The sequence below is a fragment of the Ailuropoda melanoleuca genome, chromosome 12, assembly GCF_002007445.2.
Source record: "Ailuropoda melanoleuca isolate Jingjing chromosome 12, ASM200744v2, whole genome shotgun sequence".
Lineage (NCBI taxonomy): Eukaryota > Metazoa > Chordata > Mammalia > Carnivora > Ursidae > Ailuropoda > Ailuropoda melanoleuca.
The window spans coordinates 10,440,783-10,463,660 of NC_048229.1; the positions used below are offsets into that span (position 1 = coordinate 10,440,783).

The 22,878-nt window shown below is 61.1% G+C and overlaps 1 protein-coding gene across 1 annotated transcript in view; it reads right to left on the bottom strand.

Moving 5' to 3' along the window:
• Positions 1–462: 462 nt before the first annotated feature.
• RBM19 (RNA binding motif protein 19) overlaps positions 463–22,878 on the bottom strand; it is a 146,183-nt gene continuing 123,767 nt past the window's right edge. The window contains exons 24-25 of the mRNA XM_034637974.1: positions 18,857–18,969; positions 463–2,238 (exon numbers count right to left, since the gene is read on the bottom strand). Coding sequence (XP_034493865.1) covers positions 2,227–2,238; positions 18,857–18,969 — 125 coding nt within the window. The 3' untranslated portion in view covers positions 463–2,226. The remainder of the gene's footprint in view (positions 2,239–18,856; positions 18,970–22,878) is intronic.

Here is a 22,878-nt window from a genome sequence, read left to right on the forward strand (position 1 = left end):
AGCATCACTAGACAGGTGACAGAATTAATCACTTGCGGTGACTCGCTTATTTTTAGGCCCAAATGCATTTCTTTCCACGTGGGCCCCGTGTCGCGAGCTCGTGTTCATCGGGCCTCAGCACGGAGGGACCGGGCCGCGTTTCACACGCAATGCACATGCACACCCTTGTATGGCGCCCGCCCAGCCTCGGGTGGAGGGCTCTCAGGGCGCACGCGGACACCTGCGCCCCTTCTTCACCCCGGCGACCTCCCACCTCGAAGCCCCCTTCTAAGAGTCACCTCTGTGCAAAGGTCATTTCTGCCAAACGGTAACCCTCCCAGGCCAGGGCCCGTACTCATCTTTACCACCCCAGTGCCCAGCACCCAGTGGGTGCTTACTAAATCCTTTGTTGCTTTCTCTTTAAAAAAAAAAATATTTATTTGACAGAGAGCGAGCGAGCGAGGAAGCACAAGCAGGGGGAGGGGCAGAGGGAGACGGAGAAGCAGACTCCCGGTGGAGCAGGGAGCCCCGTGCGGGCCCATTCCCAGGACCTCAGGATCATGACTTGAGTCGAAGGCAGATGCTTAACCGCCTGGGCCACCGGGGTGTCCCCTAAATGCTTGTTACTTTCATGCCGAACCTTTCTTCCCATCTTCCAGAAGACTTCGCACTTCCCACGTGAAGTTTATTCAGTTCATTCTGGTCCTATTAACCCCATACCCGACTGGAAGCTCTTTTCAGCAGAGGTGCGGCCTGGCCCCTCATGCCTCACCCATCGTGGAGCTCTGCACGCACCAGCTCCCCTGAGTCGAGGTCCTCTGGAAGAGAGAGGGTCATTGCAGCTGGGGGTGGTGGGGATGGTGGGGGGTGAGCTTTCCTGCTACTGGTGCAATGACCCCACCGCCGTGAACTCAGAGCAACCCGAGCTGCCACATTTTGTAAAAGAAGGTTGGAAAGAAGCTTGAGGACACCCTCCTCCTACCCAGCCTTCGGCCTCTGGAATATTCTGGATCTGAGAACATCAGTGACTCTTGGAGGGAGACATCACACAGACAAGCGGGTGGAGAGAAAAAACAGGAAAGGACAACGTCAAGCAGCCAGGACATCCCCTCCCCCTGCCCCCTGCCCCCACTGCTGGGGTCTATCCATCCAGCTAAGGTGCCTTCTTTGAGACCTTCTCCCACCCCAGTGCTGCGCTGGCCCCAACTTTCAAAGGCGTCCAGGGAGGGTGAGCTCCCGCGCTGAGCGTCCAAAGCCTGGCCGGCGGGAGTGGAACCGAGTGGGCCCGCTGCACGGAGGGAAGACGCCGCCCACGTCGCGGAGGGGCAGGACCGACTCTGCCTGCGTGCGTGGCCCCTGGTGGAGGCCGCAGGAGGGGGGTCGCAGGAGAGGTGTCGCCAGGCAGCAAACCGTGGGGACCTGGGTAGCATCTCCTCTGTCCAGGGCGGAAGGGCAGCCTTCTGAGCCTCGGCCAGAGCCCAGGGAGGAGGCCCAGGCCTCTTCTCTCTGGCGATGCCATTATCAGAACCAGAAGAGGGAATGTGAATAAAGACGAGCCAGAGAGCGCCTCCCGGCCCCCACCGCCGTTTCCAGGCGACACACAGGCTGTCGCGGTCGCTGTCATACAAACCCTTTTCCCATAAGACGGCGGGTCCCACGGGGAGAAGGGGTGAAGTGGAATATTTTATCAGCCATGTACATATGTAACCAGAAATGGGGCTGAAAAGCAAAACCTCGTCTGCCTGAATAGGGGGAGGCAGGAGGGGTGGAGAGGGCTGGCGGAGGTGGCAGGAAGGGACTTATCTCTACGAGGTCAACAGGGAGAATGAGGCTGCGGCCGCGGTTCTCGCCCTCGGAGTTGTCAGTGAGGAAAACGTCCACAAGGGGCTGTTCTGGGGGCCAAGTTCAGAGGGCATCTTGTTTTTGCATTTAGAAATAAGAACGCAATATACATATAAAAGGTGAAGGAAGAAAAGGAATAGCAAGTACTTGAAAGACGGGCAGGGGCAGGAGCCAGATTTCTTGCTCACGGGCCACTTCTCACTTGTGGTTTGAAGATTGTTTTGCTGGGGGGTGGGCAGGTGCTAAGTGCTGGCTTCCTGGGGGCTGACGTTCCAGATTCATTCCGCAGCCTGGGCTGGTCGGTGTGGAGCTGACAGAGAGGGTCTGGCTTCCTCCTCGGGGTGGAAGGTGCAGTCTCTCCTTGGAAAAGGAGCAGCCGTCTCTCCCGGGCCCTGGTGAGCGCCATCATCCAAGGATCTAACAAATGAGATAAAATAACAATAACAATAATAATAATGGGGTGAAACACCGGCTTTGCCCAAGGCTGAGCCTGAAATCAACCAAACTTGCAAACAGCCACCAGCCCCCCTGCCCAGGGAAAGCCACCCCTTGCAGGAGTGTCACGAAGGAGGCTGGCTTATTGGTGCTGCCTGGGCTGTCGCGCTGGGCAGGGAAGTCTGGGGGTGGAGGTGCGGGGAAGAAGGCAGAGCCACATGCCGCCTGGAGCCTGGCCTGGGTGCACAGGTCTAAGGAACTGGTCAGAGGGACACCTTCCGGCGGCTCCGCCCAGACATTCCGGTGGGACTCCCGCCGCCGCAGCTCATCCAAAAGTTTGTGAGGTTATCATTAAAGTCAAAGCGGAGAGGGGTGGAGACAGAGAGAGAGGGAGAGGAGAGGCAAGAGAGGGAGAGAGAGGGGTGAGAAATGCAAGAACCCATCTGGGCAATGCATCACATTGAAATTGCCCCGCATTAAAAATTCACCAGCCAGTGAATTTTCAAGGGATTTGTAGTAATTAGATGACAAAATGCTGGCAAATCTCAGGCTTGCCAAAGATGTTACTCAGGGGTCAAAGACTCGACACTTTCGGCTGGGTAATTTGTAAGTGTCAATCACTCGCAGCCATCAGAGAGCAGGCAGGATCTAACGGCTGCATTCTAAAGAAGGCGAGACGAGCCCTCAGCCGTCTGCGGGCAAACCCCCAGACCCCGAGGCCCGCCGCCCACCGCCCGCCGCCCCGCCTGGGGCTCAGAGCCGCGCCGGGCCGACCCAAGCGTCCAAGTTCCTGTCTGATTTCATTCCCCCTTTTCCCTTCTCGAAAGCAGCGGGCTTGCCAGGAGTTAGCTGGAGGTCCTTCCTGCGAGGAGGAGAAAGTGTCCTGTGGCCGGAGCCACCGGAAGGTGCAATGGGGGCTCTCTGTGCTGGGGCAGGGGGGTCTCAGGGTCTTCCTCTGCGAAGGGGGGATAAGAAGGCTCCCCTTGAAGGGTCATTCTGATGGAAGGAGGGTGCTCTTGACCGACCCGACTGAGTCACTGGCTCGGGGCCGACATGCCCTTGCCCCCAGAGCTGTGCCGGGTTCTGAGGACTCAGCAGTGACCAGTAACACGCCTGCCCTCATGGAACTTTCTAGCTGGGGGAGGCAGGAGGAACAGACAATAGACAAATGAATAGCAAGTACATCAGAGTGTGGTAAATGCTTGGAAGAAAATGAAACAAGAGTCAGGGGGACAAAGTGTGTCGGGGTACCCAGTGGGAGGGTCATGCCGGGTGAGGCCACGTCTGAGGAGAAAACAAAGGGCAGAGGATGGCGATAAGAGGGCGATTCTGTTATGGGAATCATCATGAGGCTGGAGACGGGGGGACAAAGGGGGACAGGGGTACGGGGGCGGTGCTTAGCTTCTGCAGCCTTGGACGCTTTGAGGCCCCGTGAGGCAGGACTCGGTGCCGCCCAGCCTCTGGTCAGATCTGCCCCCGGAGTCCTAGCGGGAGAGGAAGCCCATGGAAGTTGGAGCGCAGCCCCTGGGCCTGCCTGCGGGGCTGGGCCTACCCTTGCCAGACGGTCTCATTCCACCTGCCTGCGGCCAGGCGGCCTAGTGACTGCCCGGAGCCCAAGAGGATGGGCACGGAGGGGCTTTCTCTCTCTCTCACTGCCCCCACCTTTGAGGGTACTTTCTGTGGAAAGCACTGGCTTTACAGACCCTGGGCCCCAAAGCCTCACTCTGCTGTTTCCAGACTGTGTCACTGAGGGCAAGCCGCCTCAGCATCTGCATCTGGAAAATGGGCACACGAGCCCCACTCACACGGTAAAGGATGGGCTTTAGTCGCAAGAATCTGGCCCTGGGGAGCTTCTCCACAGAAGCTTTTCCAAAGAAAGCAGCCCCTAAAATGACAGATGCTGGCACTCGGACGGGCCATGTAAGAGTACCCCAAACAGCGAGAGCATTCGGGGCCGAGCCTCCCTTGTGCGACACAAACTGAAGGCACATCTCTGCCTGCAAAGGAAAGGAGCTGGAGCCAGGTGTCTTCGGACAGTGCGCGGTCGGTGTGCAAATGTCCGAAGCGAATCTAAGTGCTGGGCATCGTCACGTATTTGGTGAAGTCGTAACACGGGTCCGCGGAGGGGCCAGGGCTAGTACTGACACATCGCTCCCTCCCTCCAGCTTTCTGGTTACTTCTGGTTGTTTGTTGGTGGGGGAAGGGCGCGGTGTTGGGTGCGCTCAGCCCCCCTCCCCGGGCCCGGGTCTCCAGCCCGTGAGCCTTCGCTGCAGGTGGAACCGCTCAAGGGGAAAATGAGAAACTCGCTGCGTTTCACGGGCGGCGGCGGGCCGCGCTGGCCGACCCTCACCGCGCCCCGGGTGCACAGGTAGGACTGGGGGGCCCAGCACCCGCGGCCCCCTCGGCATCCACGCTGGGCCCCCCTACATCTCGGACGCCCCTCTCTTCCCCACGGCCCCTCGTGAGCATCGCTGGCTCTGCGGTTCAGACGGGGCTGACCCCACATCTGCGGGAGAACCAATGAGACCACGACTAGCTCGGCAAGTAACACTACCCACCGCCGCTGTGGCTGCTGTTTACTGAGCATTCACTACATGCCAGGCACTGCGCCAAGGCCCCCAGTGAGCCCCAGCTCAGCGCGTGCTCACCAGAACCCGGCGACGGCTGTACCGTGACTGTCACCTGGTTGGTGGCGTCCCCCTGCCCGCGGGAAGGGGCTCCCCTCCACCTCCAGGACCCTCGCCTGGAGTTCCAGCCCCTCTCTCATGTTACATATACGTTGTAGACGGAGACAGGCTTGTTTGCGATGGAGGCAGGTGACCTCCTCACCTCCCTGGGTCATAGCAGCCGTGGTTTTTAAACTACCCATTTGTCGTCAGAAAAAGAGCCAGTGGGGTGGGGAGGATGTCTGGAGGACACTGAGGGACGGGTCCTGGCTGCTGACGGGGGAGCAGAGGCAGTGACTTGCGCCGGGCACACTGCCTTCTGGCTACGCAGAGCGCCTGGCGACCACGGAGCCGTGTGTGTCCATGGCCTCCACATCCTTCCACATGCACGACCACGCAGACATGCACCCACGTCCCTCAGAGCCGGAGCCTCTTCTGTTCCCCGGGCGTCTGTCTCCTGTCTGCTCCCCGGCCGCCCGTGCACTCTGCAGGCAGGGACTGGCTCTGCTCTCCTCCCCACAGACCCCAGGGCCTGGCCCGGGGAAGGTGCTAGTCAGCGTTCCTCGGAAGGAACAGACGTACCAGGCTCTCGCACGGGCCTCTGCCAGCCATCTGGTGCTTGGGGATCAAAGTCAGGGAGTCCGAGCAGGGACACCGTGCTGGCCTCTTTCTTCTAAGGGTGACTCTTGGAAGGGGGGGGTCCCCGGCACAGCCCTGAGCCTCCGTTTCCTGAAGTGCCAAACCGGGGAGGGGGAGGGAATAGTGCGCACGGGGCCCTGGAGGATTCAGTAACTGATCCTTTGACTTGATCTTATCATGGAATCCCCACGGTCTAGAACTAACTCTCCAAGAAAGATGGCCAAGCCATTAGGACTCAGAGCCCAGGGCCGAGAAGCTGGCCAAGAGGTGCCTAGAAGCCCGCTGGGGCTTCTAAAGGGGGCCCCGAATCTCTCAAGCCCCCACTCCAGGTCGACCACGGTCCCCAAGGGAACTGCCTTTGCCTCTGGAGACGGGACAGCTGCCCCTGCTGGGAGTCGGGGGGCTGGTGTTGTTCCCGCACCCACAGTGACGACTGTGAGGACGGCCTGGGAAGGCAGACGCTGCTCGTCCTGGCCATGAGGGGCCGGGCAGACCCCCCAAACTCCCCCTGGTGTGTGAGGGAAAGGGACGGGCTCTGGCGGCCAGCGGCCTGCAGCTGGGGGGCTGGAGGGCTCTCCTCAGGGACTGGCTCTGGGCCTTGCCGTCCTTCTCACTTGGGCGTCTGAAAGACAGCCATAGGCAGAGGCCGGCGCGGCAGGCAGGCCGAGCGGTACAGCCCGGAGGTGCAGACCACACACCAGCCCCGGCTCCTCCCCGGAGCTGTGTGGTCTTGAGCAAGGCACCTAACCTCTCTGAGTTGCCGCTTCCTCGCGGCAGGTCAGGATGGCAGAAACGGCGCCCATCTCATGCCGTGGCGGGTTAAGTGAGTCCTCGGTGGTTAGGGCAGTGATGACGATGGTCACGTATCAGGACGGTGGATAAGATGGGGGAGACTGAGGGAAGGAGGTGACCCTTACTCCATGCCCATGGTGCGCCAGGGGCTTCACGTGTCCCTTTTGGCCCACGGACGCCCCCTGCAGGTGGGACCAGGGGATTCCCCCCCCGCCCCGCCCCCAACCCCTCAAGTCTGGCCTGTTCCCAGAGGGCTCTCCTAAATCCTGATCCCTTGACCTTGGGCGGACAGAGGAGCTCAACACCATGAGAAGTGCTCAGAACGGGCCTGGGCTCCACCCCAAACTCCCCTGGGGGCGCTGCTGCTCTCACAGGGCCGTGGTCCTCTTAGACTGTCCACCCCAGGCAATCTGTCTCGGCGGGGGGTGTGGGTTGGACCCCACAGCCATGGTCAGGAGTGTCGGGAGAGGGACACTGCCCGGCTCCCAGCGGGAAGGACAGGAACCTGCCGGGGGCCCGGCACCCTCAATGCCGGCTGGACCCAGGTGGGCACCAGCAACCCCGAAAGGCGGCCTCGCCTCTCTTCACCCTCTCCTTCTGCTGGAGCCCTCCCTGGAGCCTGCTCCCTGCTCCCCCAGGGGTGCTGGCTGCTGCCAGTGAGGGAGCCCTGCTCCCCAGGCTGTCTGGCGGCTCCGCTGTGGGGAGCGAGCGGCCGCGGGCCACCCTGCTGCCTGCGGTTCTGTGCCGGGCTTTGCAATTCCGGTCACATCGTGCCCGCACCTGCCTGCTGCCGCACGCCACTGCCACTCTCCTTTCCTGGACCCAGTTTGGGGTGAAAGCCTTCCTTATTAGTCAATCTGGATCCCACTTACTGTGAATTACCAGGCCTGATTGATATTCATGAGTGGGTCCATCTGAAACCTCAGACATCTGTCACATGACTCTCTGCCTTGGGGGACGCGGGGACCGGAGCAGCGCTGACACGTAGCGGCAGCCCCCAGCTGGGGACAGTTGGGGGGGGCCCTGGGAGCTGCCCCTGGCTGACAGTGGTCCACCCCCAGCGGTGGCTGGGACCGGAAGGTGCCAGCTGGGCCTTCCAGTCTGGATGGGCTACCGATGCAGGTGCCAGGGGCTGGGGTAGAAGGGGACCGGCAGCCAGGCTCAGCTCCCAGGCCCCACCGCTGCGACTTCGGGCCGTGCCCCATCTCCGCTTCCCCTCTGCTTGGCCCCCTCCTACTTCCCCTACAGCTGGGACATCACTTCTTAGAGCCGCCTTCCCAGTGCCCCCATCTGCTCGAGACCCCTGACACTGCTCTCACGGCCACCACAATGTCCCTGCACACACGCTGCAAAGGACCACAGTCCACGATCTTGTTTCTGGCGCTGGGGGCAGCGCTCCGCGGGGGCCTAGTGCATTAAGACTCAGTGGGATGAGAGGAAGTGTTCCCCGTGGACCGGGCCCTGGGCCGTGGCGCGGTACCCACCTCCTGGGGGCCTTGGAAGCCCCCGGGAAGGGATGGTCTTTTCTCCTATTTTCAGAGGAAGCATGTGCAGAGATTCGAGACCTGGGAAGCAGAATCTAGGCTGGTTGATTCTCAAGCCTGTGCTTCTGGGCCCTTGACCTCTCACCCCCAAGGGCTTGGGTTTCTGGGAAGTACTGTCATCCGGAGGGTCCAGTGGCTAAAGGCTCCCAGGCAAGACACGGTCAAAGTAAATACTTGACGGTCAACTCAGAGAAAGTAAGAATGCCGGCAGCACTCCTCCTCCCTCATTCTGCAAACTGCTTCGCAGAGTGGTGGCAGATCGGATGGATGCGTCCAGTGTTCCTCGGACATCACCACCTGGCAGAGCAGCGGACAGAGCCCCGAGCTGGGACTGCTTTTTGGGCACTAGAAACTCCTAGCTTGGGCTCCTCTGAGCAGGACCAAGGGGGACCTGCTTTTCAGCAGCGCCCCCAGCACCGCAGCCGTACCGGCTGGGCGGAGAGGCAGGGAAGCGCCGTCGTCCCTGACGTGGGGCTGCAGAGCCAGGGCAGGAAGCCCGGGGACGGCAGAGGAGCCTGAACACAGAGAGACGAGGCTAACTCCCCAGCATTTCCCAGAGAACATGGGGTTCGCACAGACCTCCGTCTTGGGGGCCACAATGGGCCAGATCGGGGCCCTTGGGCCATCTTGTGAAGGAAGGCTGAGAACTCTTTCCAGGCCAGGCTGAGCAGGCCAAGCCAGGGAACACAGGCCCGCCGCGGGGCGCCCTGGCAGGGAGGGGAGGGGCCCGCTGGCTTTGAGGATGACTAGGGGGAGGCTGCTTTGCTGGCGGGCATCTGCTGGTGGCCCCTGGGCAGTTCGGGGCCCTGCCTAGCAGTGGTGATCCACGACAGACCACAGTGTGCAGGGAAGACAAAGACACAGAAACTCCTGCAGGAGGGAATTAACTCGATGGTCCGCTCACACCCGGGGCTTGGTGAGCACCTTCTAGGGCCCTAAGTGGCAGGAAGTGAGAAGGCAATTGGGGAGGTTGGGCTCACCTGCCTGGTAAGGTTTCCCTGGTTTTGGCTACGAAGACTCTCTGTCCTGTTTCTCAAGAGGCCAGAGCAGGGACGACCTGGATTCCTGCGAATACTCAGTGGCGGCCTCCCCTGGTGGGTAGGGCACAAGGCCGGCGCTCTGCCTTCAAAGGGCTTGCACTCGTGGGCAGTGCCGGAGCGGTGACAAGCCAGGGGAGCACCCGAGTCTGGGGTGGCTGGTGGCGACAGCCGAGCAGGAGGTGGCCAGGGGGAAAGGCTGGGGGACAAGGGAGAGGGAGGCCATCCTGTTAATCTACGCAACAGATGGAATCCAGGGAGAGGGTGGATGCAAGGCACGGTTAAGAGGTGTGTGGGGGAGGGGCTGCATCCAAGCCCTGACTGCCCCCCCGACCTCTGCCCCTTGGCAGTCCCCTCTCTCCACGACTGCGGGCTCTGCCATGTGGCTGACTGTGGCCAGTGGGGCAGCAGCGAACACGTCTTCATGTGGACATGTCTCTGGGGCTTTTCATCGGGTCTAAGATAGTAGGCTTTCAACTTTTCTTGGGTTAAGAATCCATGGAGGCCCAGTTTGGAGCTTTGAAGTGTGCTCCTGTGGGGTTAAGTACTCAAGTCAGCTCCGAGGGTGGAAATCAGGTGGAAAACGCCCCAGGAAGAGCCCAAACAGCAGCCTGATGACATCAGTGCCACAGGCTGTCCCCACCCTCACTCTCTTGCCTCCTGAAGCACGAGGGCCTCATTCTTCCGTGGGGCACACACACGGCAGCCCAGGATGACTTCTCAGCCTTTCTCCCACGTAGTTTCAGCCACGTGACTCTCTTCTGGCCAGAAGCCATGGGAGACTGTCCAGGCTGTGTCCCTGAAGGGCAGAGCAGGCCTCTCCTTGTCCCTTGGACCTGCTGCCTGTTCCTGGCAGAGCAGGGAGTCGGGTCCCCAGCATGCTAGCCTACCGTGCCTACTGCCCTGCTCGCCGTCACGAGAGGGACAAATCAGCCTTCATCTTGCTTAGACCACTGCTAGTCCGGTCTGTCACAGCAGCGGGACCACTCTCACACCATTGCCCCGTCTCTACGAGGCCGACACAGCCGGCTGGCGCCCTGGCTTCAGAGCTGGCTGTTTTTGGAGCATGGATGAAGCCGGCCTGCATCTCAGCATCCCCCAAATTTATCCCACAGCTCCCAACTGAGGTGCTTACGACCTGAGAATAGCACCCGAGAAAAGCTGGAGAAAAGCTGGAGGGGGGCTTGAGGGCTGGGGACCTAAGCCACATCCCCAGCTCCTGTGCGAGCGGCCAGCCCGGGCTGCATTCATGCGCTGCTCCGGCGCCCGTGGCCCCCATGTATTCAGCTTGTCCTTCTTCCACAGCACCCAGGGGAATGAGAGGAAGTCTCCGACCGCGCTGCAGTGGCCACGGCACACACCTGCCTTCGCCTGGCACCCTCCTGGAATAGGGACCACTTCACTTCTCTAAGCCTCAGTTTCCACTTGTGCACTGGGAGTGACAGTCTCTGCCCTGGGACTCCGCCGCGACGCCACTGAGTTTGCGACTTCAAGTGCTTTGTCCACTGCAGGGTGACACGGGGACCTATGAGGTGGCGGCGATAGGATCGCCTGGAAATCTTCCGGGGGACCAGGGAGGGGAGGGCTCCTGGCAGTTCCCAGGGAAGGCGGGAGCAGCTGCTACCTGGAAATCTGCAAAACAGAAAAATGTTTGCTGCTGGCCTGAGCCCAAGGATGGGGCGCCGAGGCCCCAGTGGATCGTTTTCATGAAAGCTGCAATTAAGGGGAAGTGGGGTTTATTAAGGAAGCTGGAGGGGACTCAGCCCTGGCTTCTGGCGATGCTCTAATTAGATCGCAGGGCCCCTTTTATTTGGCTGCTCAGCTAGGAGGCCCTGGGCTCGGGTCTTGTGTGGAAGCACTCGGTCTCCTGGGTGTCGGGTGATGGGGCAGACATGGGGACACCCCTTTACATCAGGGGGGATGGGGTAACAGCAGCGATGGCTTGTACGGTGTTCACCCAGTGGCGGGCACTGGTCTCGGGCCTCATTTAATCCTTAGGACTCCAGGGAGTTGGTACTGCTGTTGCTCTCAGTTCATAGTGGAGGCCACTGAAGCACAGAGAGGTCAAGGAGCCGGCTCAAGGTCACGCTGCAGGTAAGGGGCAGGGCCAGGGTTTGAACCCAGAGAGCCTGGCTCCTGTCTGTGCCCCGAATGGGGAGTTCTGTATGGTGTGACCTGGGAGGAGCCACTGGCCCTGTCTGGGTCTCGCTCTCTGTGCTGTGGAATTACAGGGGCTTGCTTTAGATCGGGACTCCGAAAACTTGATGTCAAGGTCAGATGGTGAATATTACAGGCCTGGTAGGCGATACAGTCCCTGTTGCCATCATTCAACCCTGCTGCAGCTGCAGGAACCCAGCACGGCCCATATGTACCCCAGTGGGCGCAGCCGCGTGCCAATAAAACTTTACACAAACAGGCCGCGGTGGGATCTGGCCCCCGGGCCGTGGTCGGCCAACCCCTGGTTTAGACCATTCATGGCTCTTCTTACCACTTCCGTTTGACTATATTCGCAGTCTAATGATTTCCTTTACTCGGCCACGCTGCTTTCTACGTCTTCCTCAGAGTTTGTAACAGTGTGGGCTTGACGAGCTCTATTTGCAACACACACGTGGAAATATGCTCATACCTTGAAAGCTTTCCCCCGGGCTGCCTAAAATCTTCTCGCGACCACTGGAACCCGCAAATCATGCTCTGAGCCAGGTTTACACGTTACCCCAGGTCTTCAAACCCCGGGGTGCTGACGGAGAGGATGAGTATGTGGGGGCCAGGCCTCACACCCTGATTTTGAACAGAGCAGGTCTGTTTTCTATGTTGGGGTTCTGCATAAAACTTGTTTGGAAAAGGGGTGCCTGTGGCCAAGAGAGCTTGGCACTGTCTAGGGACGGCTTAAAAATGAACTTGAGTTCTGAACTTGGAGCTCGGAGTTACTGGCTCTGTCTACACGGCGCTGTGAGTCCCCCACATTGCTTCTTAGATTTCTGATTTTTTTTTTTAGGCATTGTATTGATTTATTTGACAGAAAGAGAGACAGAGAGAGAGAGGGAGCCCAAGCACGAGCGGGGCGGAGGGGCCGAGGGAGAGGGAGAAGCAGAGCAGGGAGCTGACATGGGGCTCGATCCCAGAACCCCGGGATCATGAGCTGAGCCGAAGGCAGACGCTTCACCGACTGAGCCACGCAGGCGCCCCTGCTTCTTAGGTTTCTTAAAGAAAAGCAGATGATTTCCCATTATGCCTTTGGTCCGGCCCTCTCTAGTGAACTTGAACTTCGTCTCCTCCTGACGGCTATGGTCATCTCGAACATAATGCACATTTACACCCCAACTCCTGGCACCCCCCGTGCCAGCTCCAGCACACGCTCGCTTCCCCCCATTGCACAGGCTCCAAACCATGGGGTCCACCTTGGCCGTGCACACCTTAGAGCTGGAACTCCGTCCGTCCCATGGGCTCCACCTTCCACACGTCTAGGACCTGGCTGCCTGTCACTTCCAGGGGCGGCGTCACCCCCGGCCCCTAGATGGCTGCAGTGGCCTCTGCACTCATGTCGCTGCTCTCTCCCCTCTCCGGGGTCTGCTCACATGCCACCCTCCCTTGGCCCCCCTGGAAACCCCGTACACGCGACAGCCTCAGTGTTGTCCGCTGAGTTCACTCCTGCTCCCTAGTTCCCACGGCCCAGCCTCATGCGCAGCAGGCCCCACAAACATGCTGGACACACACAACAAGGTGTTTTAGGTTCAAACCATTTTGGCTCCGCGGCTCTGTGAGGTCCCGAGGACGAAGCCAAGGGCTCTGCCCTCAGGAGCCGACGGTCCTTGAGGGAGTGTTGGGGCTGCCCCATCACCTCACCCTCTGCCCTGGAGCCCCAGGATGGCAGGGCAATGCCTGGCGCTGGCCACAGCCATCGTGAGCCACAGCACGCACCCGGGGTTGATGGCATTTGATGACATTAAACACCACCGCCATCCGGAAAAGCCCATCAGCGGTTCGTGGCAAGTAGGTCCCGAACAGGAAAAGTCTAATCAGGGGACAAAAAGACAGGGTGCCTTTTGTTCAAGTTGCCCTGAGTTAGGGATCCAGACCCAGCACATGCGAAGCCTTCCCTCCTGAGCCCCAAACTTGCCTGTAACACGGAGACAGTGGCGCAGCCCAGTGCGCAGGGGCGAGGAGAGGAGAGTGTGGTCAACCATCCCGCTCAGGGCCAGGCTCTCGCTCACCCTGGAGAAGCAGGGGATCGCCAGGTTGGGAACTCGGGGTTCTGGCGACAGGAAGCTGGGCACGAGTCCCCGAGCCAGGCCTCTGTGTAGTGTTATCTGGGGGATGCTGCCTGCCTCCGTTTCTACACATCCCATAAACCCACCTCCCATAGCTCCTGGGAGGTCGAAGTGGGGTGCGTTCAGCCCATCCGATACCGCCAGGCAGGGGATGCGGTGTGCACTGACCATGGCTCCTGCCCCCCCAGGGCTTATGCTCCGGTGTGGGGGGGGGCTCAGACAGGAAACCGAGACACATTCACACCTGTGACAGGTGCCGGGCAGGAGTTCGGGTGTGGCCCAAGGTTGCATCGGGGGCCTGGGCTTGCACGGGTCATTGCTGGGAAGGTGCCCATTTCAGCGGCTGGGGTGAATATGGGAGTGTCTCATGAAGCAAGTACTCAGCTAATCTTTTACTAACGACAGCTCTGAAAGAAGAAAAAAAAAGCGCTACATAGTCTTAGGGAAAAGAGAAGCGGGGACGGTGGGGGACCCCAGCAGAGGCTCCTCCGCAGGAGGGGAGAATCGCTCTATTTCTGCCAGGTGCGTGCACCAAAGGGTTAAAGTCATTTTCATTAAAATTTAAATTTCAGCAGGCGTTCACTCTCCCTTCCCCGTCCTTTGAACGTTTGACTGGCAACCATTTCATATTTCAATCTCGGCAGAACAAATTGAATTAGATGTTGAAACCAAACTCGGCTCTGTTCACCAAAGCCTGCGAGCTCGGCTTGCGCTAATCCTTTCCTCGACGCTGCAGAGCACAGACGGGCGCTGGGAGCCGGCCGGCCACAAAAGACACAAAAAGCCGAGCAGGCAGTAAAAGAGAAGGAGGGAAAACAGGCGGGCGAGGGCCGCTGGAAATCGTCTTCTGCCGGACCCATGGGTCTTCAAGCCCAGGACACAGACCCTCGTGGGGATCTAGTTTCTGGCCTTGAAATCCTGGCGCCCTACTAAGTGTGTGATGAATGAACACTCGGGCTGAGGCCAAGGCGCTGGTTTGAGGCCGGGCCCAGGCAGCCTCGGCCTCTGGCGGATGCCCCTTCCTGCTCCGTGTGGCGTGATGGTGGCTGCTCCCCGCTCCACTGCTCCTTTCTGAGAGGCCGCAAGCTGCCCAGCGGCCTCCCAGGGTCAGGGTGCTTCCATGGGAAGCTGGGCTCACTCTGGTCATGCCAGCCCCTGACCAGTGTGCAAAGCGGCCCAAGACGCCAGCTCGAGTTTCCTGGGGGAGAGGCGGACCTCGAGGCTGGGACCTGGGCCTTCCCTACACACCCTGGGACACGGGACAGCCCCATGGCCAGGGTCCTTTGCCGGCTGGGCGCTGACAAGAACCCCTCCTTACACTGCTAAGTCTGCGGACTGGCCTAGAAGCGCTGACCCAGAGGCCAGAGCCTGGCTCTTAGAACAGACGATTCTACTGTGACAATGACATCCCTGGCTGTGGGTGACCTCCAAGCTCGCAGTGTTAGGAAGAGTCCCAGCAATCCCAGGGCCTGGGGAAGGCCTCACATGTTTCCCAGACACGCTCCCTGGCAACCGTGGGCTCACCTCTGGTCTGGCTTTGTGCAGGGAATGACCGGGTGAACGATGGGCCCACTCGGCCTGCGTTGGGGCTTGTGGGCAGAGGGCACCCTCTCCAGGCCACCTTCCTGGATGCAGGGACTCCCCATCCTGCCCCGTGCCTCTGACGTGGGCCCGGCAGGCCTGCTGTGTGCACCCTGGGCTCTGACTTCCTGGGGCATCTGAGGATGTAATGCCCCACGTTTTCCTCTGTTCAACAACAGGAACGATCGTGACAACCACGATTTAGTGTTCTAGGCATGCGACAGTCTGCTAAATGCCTCCCACCCATGACCTTTTATTTGATCTTCAAAGAAATCCTACCGGGCCAAAATTCTTGTACCCATTTTAAAGATACAGAAATTGAGGCAGGAGACACTGAGACCCTGGGCGCGGGTCGCACAAGTAGCGGGTGGTGCAGCTGCGACCCCACTCCAGGCCTTCCTGGAACCAGGGCCTGTGGGTTCTGCTCCCCTTACGGCCACCCCTCCCGCTGCAGTGCACCCCACTCTCACTGAGCCCTATGAGACCCCGTTTCATCCCCCGTCCACGGCTGTCTGTATAGCACCCTCCCCTGGCCAGTCCCAGGGGCCTCGGTGGCCTCTCCTCCTTCCCCGAGCCCAGCCCATGTTTGAACACTCCATCCCACCCTTCAGGGTTCCTTGGGGCCTCACGCCCGTGGCTGCCCCCATAGACAGTCAAGCTTCTGCAGCTCCCTGGGGGTCTCTGTTGGCCCAGCCTTCTGGAGCCCTGTGTGCACAGACCAACCGCACTCCCGGCCTCTCACCCCTGCTTGCGTCCGGGCCTCCTCCTGCAGCAGGCCCCCCAGCTCCCCCATCTCCTCGCTGTGCCCATCGGGCACTTCCCAGAGGGGATTCTGGGCAGAGCCGGAGGCCAGGGGGTGACAACACCCCCCAGTGGGAGGGTCTCGGGGAGGCAGCAGTGTTACCAGAATCCCGGGGCGGGGTTCCAGCTCCGGCCTCTGCAAACGGCCGGCCTCACAGCCTCGTCAGCTCGGGTGCCCCCTCTGACCCTGCCGTCCCCCGCCGGCCAGTCCCGCTGCCAGCATGGCCCTGGTCCCAGCTCCCCCTGACCACCCGGGGGCCACAGACCCTACTGAGAATCGGAGGGGTCTACACGTGCGTGTGGAGGGCCACTTAGCCCCAGGGCTGCGCCCCTCCTGCAGTGCGCCCCCCGTTTTATTCCTTGCAGTTCTTTCCTAGATCGACTGATGTCCCACTGTCACTTCTTTTTTTAAAGACTTTATTTTTGCTGGAGAGAGAGAGCGAGAGCGAGAGAGCCAGAGAGCGCCCGTGCACAAGTGAGCACTAGCGGGGGGGGGGGGCAGAGGGAGAAGCACGCTTAACTGACCGAGCCACCCGGGCTCCCCTATTGTCACTTCTAACTCCTCCCCACGAGCTCCCCGGTGCCCTGCGTCTGGTGACAACAGTGACTATCTCCCGGCTGCCTGGGCCCCCGCAGGTCACCCCGCACACGCTGGATGGATGCGTTTCTCCCCAAGTGCTTCCAGGCGGCCCCCCTTCCTCCAAGGAGGAGAGGCGGTGTCCCTCCTCTGCGCCGGGCGTACTTTACCTAGCTTCACCTGACCATGACCTAGCCGTGCTTTATCTCCTTCCAGAATCATCACGACCGTGGCGGCTCTATCCAGAACTACAATGGTGGAAGGACTTCCTGGCCATTGGAGGCAGCAGCCATTTTCAAAGGAGCAGGGACAGGGCTCCCTGCACTAAGTGCCGTGACGGAAAGGAACGGGGTGTGGGTGCAGGTCTGGGCACGGGAGAGGAGCCGAGTGCAGCTACTCCTGATAAAGTGGTCAGGGACTCTCTGAGTGAGGAAGGAGAATTTAAACTAAGATCTCAAAGGGGAGATAAAAAAAAAAGTCAGGAAGGATGTCAGGGAAGGGGGTCCCAGGCAGAGGGAAGAGCAAGTACAAAGGCCCTGGGGCAGGCCAGCACAAAATAAGGCAGGGACGTGCTGGGTGAGGAGTGTGACTTTATTGCAAGTGTGTGGGGAACGCTGAAGGGTTTGAAGCTGTGATCTCCATAATCCCGTTCACGGATCCAGCTGGATCCCTCTGGCTGCTTGTGGAGAAAGCCATGCTCCTTGGTTAAGGGAAGGGAGGTGAGGGTGGCATCCACCATGGATGTCCTCGGTGGCATGAAGGGGGTGACGGGGCACCCTGAGATCTCCAGTGGAGGTCAATCAACTGCTCTTGGCTTATGTGGCTGTTCCCCATCCTGACAGCCAGCCCCCGGGGTGGGGGCAGAGAGGCCAGGTGGGGCAGGAAGGAGGGAAGGGGACCCGGTCTCCCAGGCTGGAGAGCCTGTGCTCGGCACCCAACACTGCGCCGCAGGACTTGGCGGATCCTGCCCTGGGAACGTTCCAGTACTGTCGTCCGAGTCAGGTAAGTGGGTGCCAATGAGGCCCCTTGTGTGCCAGGCCCACGGGTCTGATGCCCCCCAGCGTGGTGACTACGCCCCCACCATTGGCCTGGCTCTGGCGGTGTGGCAATGTGGATACAGACTCTGTGTTCAACCAGAAAGACCCCCGTGCCCTGCACAGGACGGGCAGTGGGGAGGAATGGGGTGGGGGATCCCTGGGCACTTGAGGGGCTGGCCTGGGTGAGGCTTAACAGTGACCCCGCCGTGCAGCCCCACGTACATGCAGTGCCCACGCCTGTGGGACAGCCCTACTGCAGAAGCTGGGGAGCGAGCCGCTCTGGGGTTGGGCCTTTTGCCTCTGCTCTTTCTCAGGCAGGAAGCACCTACCCCGCGGGAACTGGGGAGTGCGCTGGGCCTCACACGGCTATCGGCGCCGCGGGGCTTTGCCCGGGTTCTAGGCCGCTCTGCAAACCGGATGAAGACTGGAACCTCCTTCCTCCCAAACGCACAGACCAAGTTTTATGCCAAGTCAGAAGGTTCCCGGACTCGGTCCCAGATTCAGAAGTACACAGAAGTGCTGACGGGCATCTCCTCTGGGCTTTACTTGGATTGAATGAGGCAGTCAAACGCCGGGAAGGCACAGTACCACCCGCATTTGACAGAAAGAGAAGCCGAGGGTCACAGGGGACCTCACTGGTCTGAGGCTGCATAGCTGAGAACGGCGAAGCTGGATTCAGACCCAGGTCAGAGGAGCAGCGGCTCTTTCCTCCCCACCAGCCTGCTTCCTGGCGTGTGCGGGGCACAGGCCCCCCGCTGGGGGAGGCTGTATTTCCAGGCCGGAGTACGTGTGTGCACTCGGGCGCCCCATGCCTTCCGATGGGGCTGGGATGCATTTCACAGAGTCCTCCGCCCGTGAGCAGGGGGTATCCGCCATCAGAGACGCATCTTAGGCTCAACCGGCCGGCATCTGGGCTTCCTGGGTGGCTCGGAGGCTTCCGCCGCCCTGGGGTCAGGACAGAGGCCAAGTCCCCGGGCGTGAGCGCTCCCGCAGATGGCCGCAGGTGGGAACTCCAGCTAGCAGCCCTGGGGGGGGTGGGAACAGAAGCTTTGGGGCTGGTCTCCCACTGCAGCTGGGGTAAAGTTCATGGATTAACGTGGCGTGATTTTCTCACCGAAACTGTACGAGCTGGGGACCCGTTCGCGAGGCACACATTGGGCCCAGCGGGGTTAGGTAACTGGGCTGGGGTCCCCAGCCTGTGTGGGCTGGAGTGGGGGCTTCCTGCCCCGACAGCCCAACTGCAGGGAGCGGCCCCCAACCCTTGACGCCACACCATGCAGCTATGCAGAAGCGAGCCCGAGGCCCTCTGCACCCCGCTCTCCCGGGCAGCAAGGCGGGGCCCTGGCTCCCCATCTGGGAGCAGTGGACAGCCAGGACTGGCGGGGCACAATTTGTTTTTGCGGCTTTCAGGTCCCGAGAAACTTCCTAACGTGGCTGCGTCTCACCCGCGCCCTGGCCCCGGGGATGCATGGGGGCTGCCGGAACGTGTCACCCGGGACACTGTCCCTCTGACCTCAGGCCGGGTTGGGGGCACCTGTGCTCCCCCCGCCCCCCCAAATGGTAATGCCCCCCCTTTCCACCCTTCCCCCCGCCCCCATGGCAGGAGCGCAGAAGCCAGAGCGGCTGTCCCCAGTCCCCCGGGCCCTGGAGCCACGTACCCTCTCGGCGCCAGCTCGCAGCTGAAGGGTTTGCTCCTCACTGTCGTTTTCACTGTCTTCCAGCTGCTCCAGGATCTCGTCCAACACCACAGACCGCTTTTTCTTCGGGGGCTCTGTGGGAGCCCAGATGGCAAGAGAGGAGGAAAGAACAGCCGAGAGGGGTGGGAGGCGGGAAGAGAGAAATGGCAGGAAGGGAGAGGGACCGGGACGAGCAAAATGGAGGGAAGGGAGGCGAGAGAGGAGACAGGGCACCGGGAGGGAGGAGAGCCGGTCCGAGGAGGGGGCGCAGAGGACCAGAAGCCAAGGGGGGAGAGAAAACACGAGAGGAGAGGGAAATGCGGATGGTTAGACTCCGGCCTCACCTGGGCTGCCTCTCCCCGGCCTGGCCGGCCTCCCCCTCCCCGGCTTCCCCACCCCGCCGCAGAAGAAACAGCTCCGTTTAGGAAGGGAGCGAGGAAGGCCTCTCCCGGCAGCTCAGAGGTTGACGGATCCCTGCCTGGCTTGCAGGGAGCGGAGCACCTTCGGAGAGGAAGGGTCAAGCGAGGGCAATCACTGGGGAAACAAGGAGAAGCTTCTCTGGCTTTCCTGGAGGTTGCGGACTCTTAATGGTACAGCAGGCGGCTGATACAGCAGGTGCTCAATAAATGCTGGGTGAAATTATGCTCCGAGATGCCAGGGGAGGCATGGAGGGAAGAATAATCAGAGGTAGCTCTGGGGAGGAGGGGCTATTTGACTTGGACTTTGAAGGACGCAGAGGAGTTCTCTGTGAGGAGAGGGGTAGGGGGTGCGGACACACAGTGTGACCAGAAGGCACGCGGGGCTCAGCATACACAGTCCCCCTGGGCTCCAAACACTACTGAGGACCTACTACACGCTACAGCCCCACTGCTCTCACCAATCCTGCGGGCACGTATGATGATTGCCTCTTACAGGGGAGGGAGCTGAGCCGCAGACAGGGAGGTCTAAGGTTACTCAGCTAGAAATGGTGGAGGCAGGATTCAAACCCAAGCAACACCAAAGCCAGTCTCCCCATGTCTCTCCCATCTCTGGTGCTGGCTAGAGAACGCCAGGGAGACAGAGCTGGGCAGGAGAAGGTGAGCTGGTCCCCTTGGCCCTCCCAGGATAGATGAGGCTGGGCTCAGGTCTGGCCTGCTGTTAGTCCCTCTCCTAGTCTAACCTCTCACTAACGGTCAGCCTCAGTCCCAGAGAATGCAGATTTGTTCAGAGGCAGCTGCAGACAGGCTGTCCCAATCCCGTCCTCAAACAACACCTCCTCCGTGAAGTCCTCCGGGGACAGAGACCACCCTGTGATCTTTTGCCTCCGACTCCGCACTAGGCCGGGGGCTCCCAAGGGCAGGTGTCTCACGTGGGTTTCTCCAGGGCCCAGCTCAGCCCCTGGCCCCGACAAGAATCTTGGGCCTCTCGGAGAAAAGACCCTGGACTAGTGACTTGGCCTCTCTGAGACCATGTGTTCACCTTGTTCCTCCCAAGGCCACCAGGGCACAGACCCTGCCTCATCTTCTCCACGGCTACCTGCCTGATCCAACCACTTCCACCCGAATCCCAGCTCCTGCCACCCCACACGGCTGGGTCTAGTCTCACACAGCAGCCCGAGCGAGCCTTCTAGAACAGGTGCCACCGCTGGCGGTCTCAAGCTCCTATGGCTTTGCAAAGCAGGGACAGGGGGCTCTGGAGTCCTCTCGTGGCATCACTTGAGCTGGCCCCTCCAGGCCGGGGCGCTGCACGCCCACTGCGAGACCTCTGCACCTGCAGAACCCAGATCCCCCGTGTTCGGGCCCCAGCTCCATGCCTCTTCCTCGGACGACCCCCCATTGCTTTGTGGCACTTTCTACCGCCCACATCACAGCAGGCACTTTGAGAACTGAGCTGTCCCGCTCACTGCCGTGTCCCCCGCCCCCGCACAGGGCCGGGCACCTAGTGGGTGCTCGCTGTCTGTCCGGCGAGGGGAGAGACGAATGGAGCGGGAAGGGGGACCCAGAGAGGCTGGGGAAGCTGTGCGGCTGCCCCTGGCTCAGGAGCCCGCAGGCTGGGCAGCTGCAGCCATCACTGTGAGTCACGGAAAGGGAGAGGGGGCAGGATGGGCCGGGGGTGGGGGCAGCAGCCCCTCCTTCCTCACTGTCTCCGCGACGCTTTTGGTTTCCTTATGATCGCCAGGCTTTGGGGGTGCACAATGGCCTCTGGAAATTGAATTTGTAGGCAGGTAATGGGAGCCAGGAAATTGAAGAGCAGCAAAATAGGGCCTGTGAGCCCGTCACGGATGCCCCCTCCTCGTTACTAACAACGGGGGTACGAGCTCCTGGGCTGGCGGGTGGCAGCTGGCGGGTGGCAGCCGGCACAGCCGCGGCGGTGGCGCTGTGGGCTTGACCTTCGGAGCTTGTCTGGTTGTCCCCGCAGCCGGACATCACCCTGAGGCTCCAGCAAGGGAGCAGGTGTCTGCCTACACATCCTGGGGCTCAAGCTCTCAGCCAGTCTGCACCCCGAGCACCCCCACCTCCACCGCAGCCCCCGCTCCGAGTCTGAGGCATCTCTGGCCTGCAGGACGGGGAAGCCTCCTCCGCCCTCCCTCCCAGAGCCCACTCTCGAGCGGCACCCGGGGAACAGCATGTGTGGCTCCTTTGTCTCAGCCTCCGTGGTGCGGTCCCACCTGGGGAAAAGCTGAAGCCGTCGGGACGGCTGCCAGCCACCCGGGGGGACTGTCACCTCCATGGACTTCGGGTCACCCCCCCCCCACGCACGCATGCGGCGACAGCCACCCAGGGTCCCTTCCTGGTGGCCAGCCCCCACTTCTCCCAGCTCCAGGCCTCTGCACCTGCCATCTCCTCTGCCTGGAGCGCTGCTCCCCAGGGCACCACGTGGGGGACTCACCTTGTCAGGGAAGTCTCCCTGATCTCCTTGTTTAAAAGCACAAGCCCCCCAGCGCCCCTGCCCTACTTCCCTGTCCGTGCTCCTCCGCAGCCTTCACCCCGTGTTTTACGGCGCAGCTTACTGTCTGCCTCTCTCGCTGGGATGCCGGCTGCAGGGGGAAGGGGTGTCTGTCTGCACGGTCAAGGCCCGTACCCCCAGGCCCCAGAACAGCGCGCAGCACAGCGGCTGCTCAGAAGTGCTTGTTGGCTCAGTGGACGGGTGGCAGGGACAGACGGGGTTGAGGAGTTCGGGTGGCTGAAGGACACACAGAAGAGGCACCGGACCAAAGCGGTCTTTAACCACCTTCGTTCACGTTTCCGCCACTCGCAGCAGAGACCGGGCAGTGCCCGCTCTGGGCCGGGCCTGGGAGGGAACGGGACAGGCCCATCGAGAGCGCTCCTGGGCCCGTGAGGGACATGGAGAAGAAGCCAGACAACCACAACCCAGGCAGGATTAGTGCCGTGATGGGGAGGCACCTGCTCCACGTGGGCTATCAGGGCAGCTTCCTGGAAGAGGTGACAATGTAAATGTGGCAGAACCCAGCTGACTCCTGGATCCGGCCCTCTTACCCCACTGTGCTGGTCTCACTACTGGCAGGTGGCTGTGCTCACGGCTTCACGGCATCTCCCACCCTCTGAACCAGGGGGCACCTCCCAACCTTGGCCCCGAGGCCCACGGGCGTCAGCCATGCTCAGCTGGCTTGGGAGCGGACCTCGCTGTCTCACAGACTTGTGACCCAGTTCTTCCACGCCTGGGCCTGGAATGCAAGCCCTTCCCTCGGCTGCCTTCCCGCCTTCGAGTCACTGGGTACCAGACGCTCTCTTTCTCTGTGGCCATTTGACAATCGTTTAAGAGCCAAACATCCCCGTGACACAGCCGCAGCAGAATGAGAGAACCCGTGCCACCCAGAGCTGGGTTCCAGTCGTATGTTTCCCCTCCCGGCGGCACTGGGACCTTCACCCCTCTGAGCCTCAGCTCCCCCTCCTGGAACAGGCAGCGGGGCCAGGCCTGCAGGAGGCCCTGGGGCAACGGACAGGTGACAGGCTATTCTGGTACAACCGACAGGGGCAGGGCTGATGGGCAGCCGAGGGGTCATC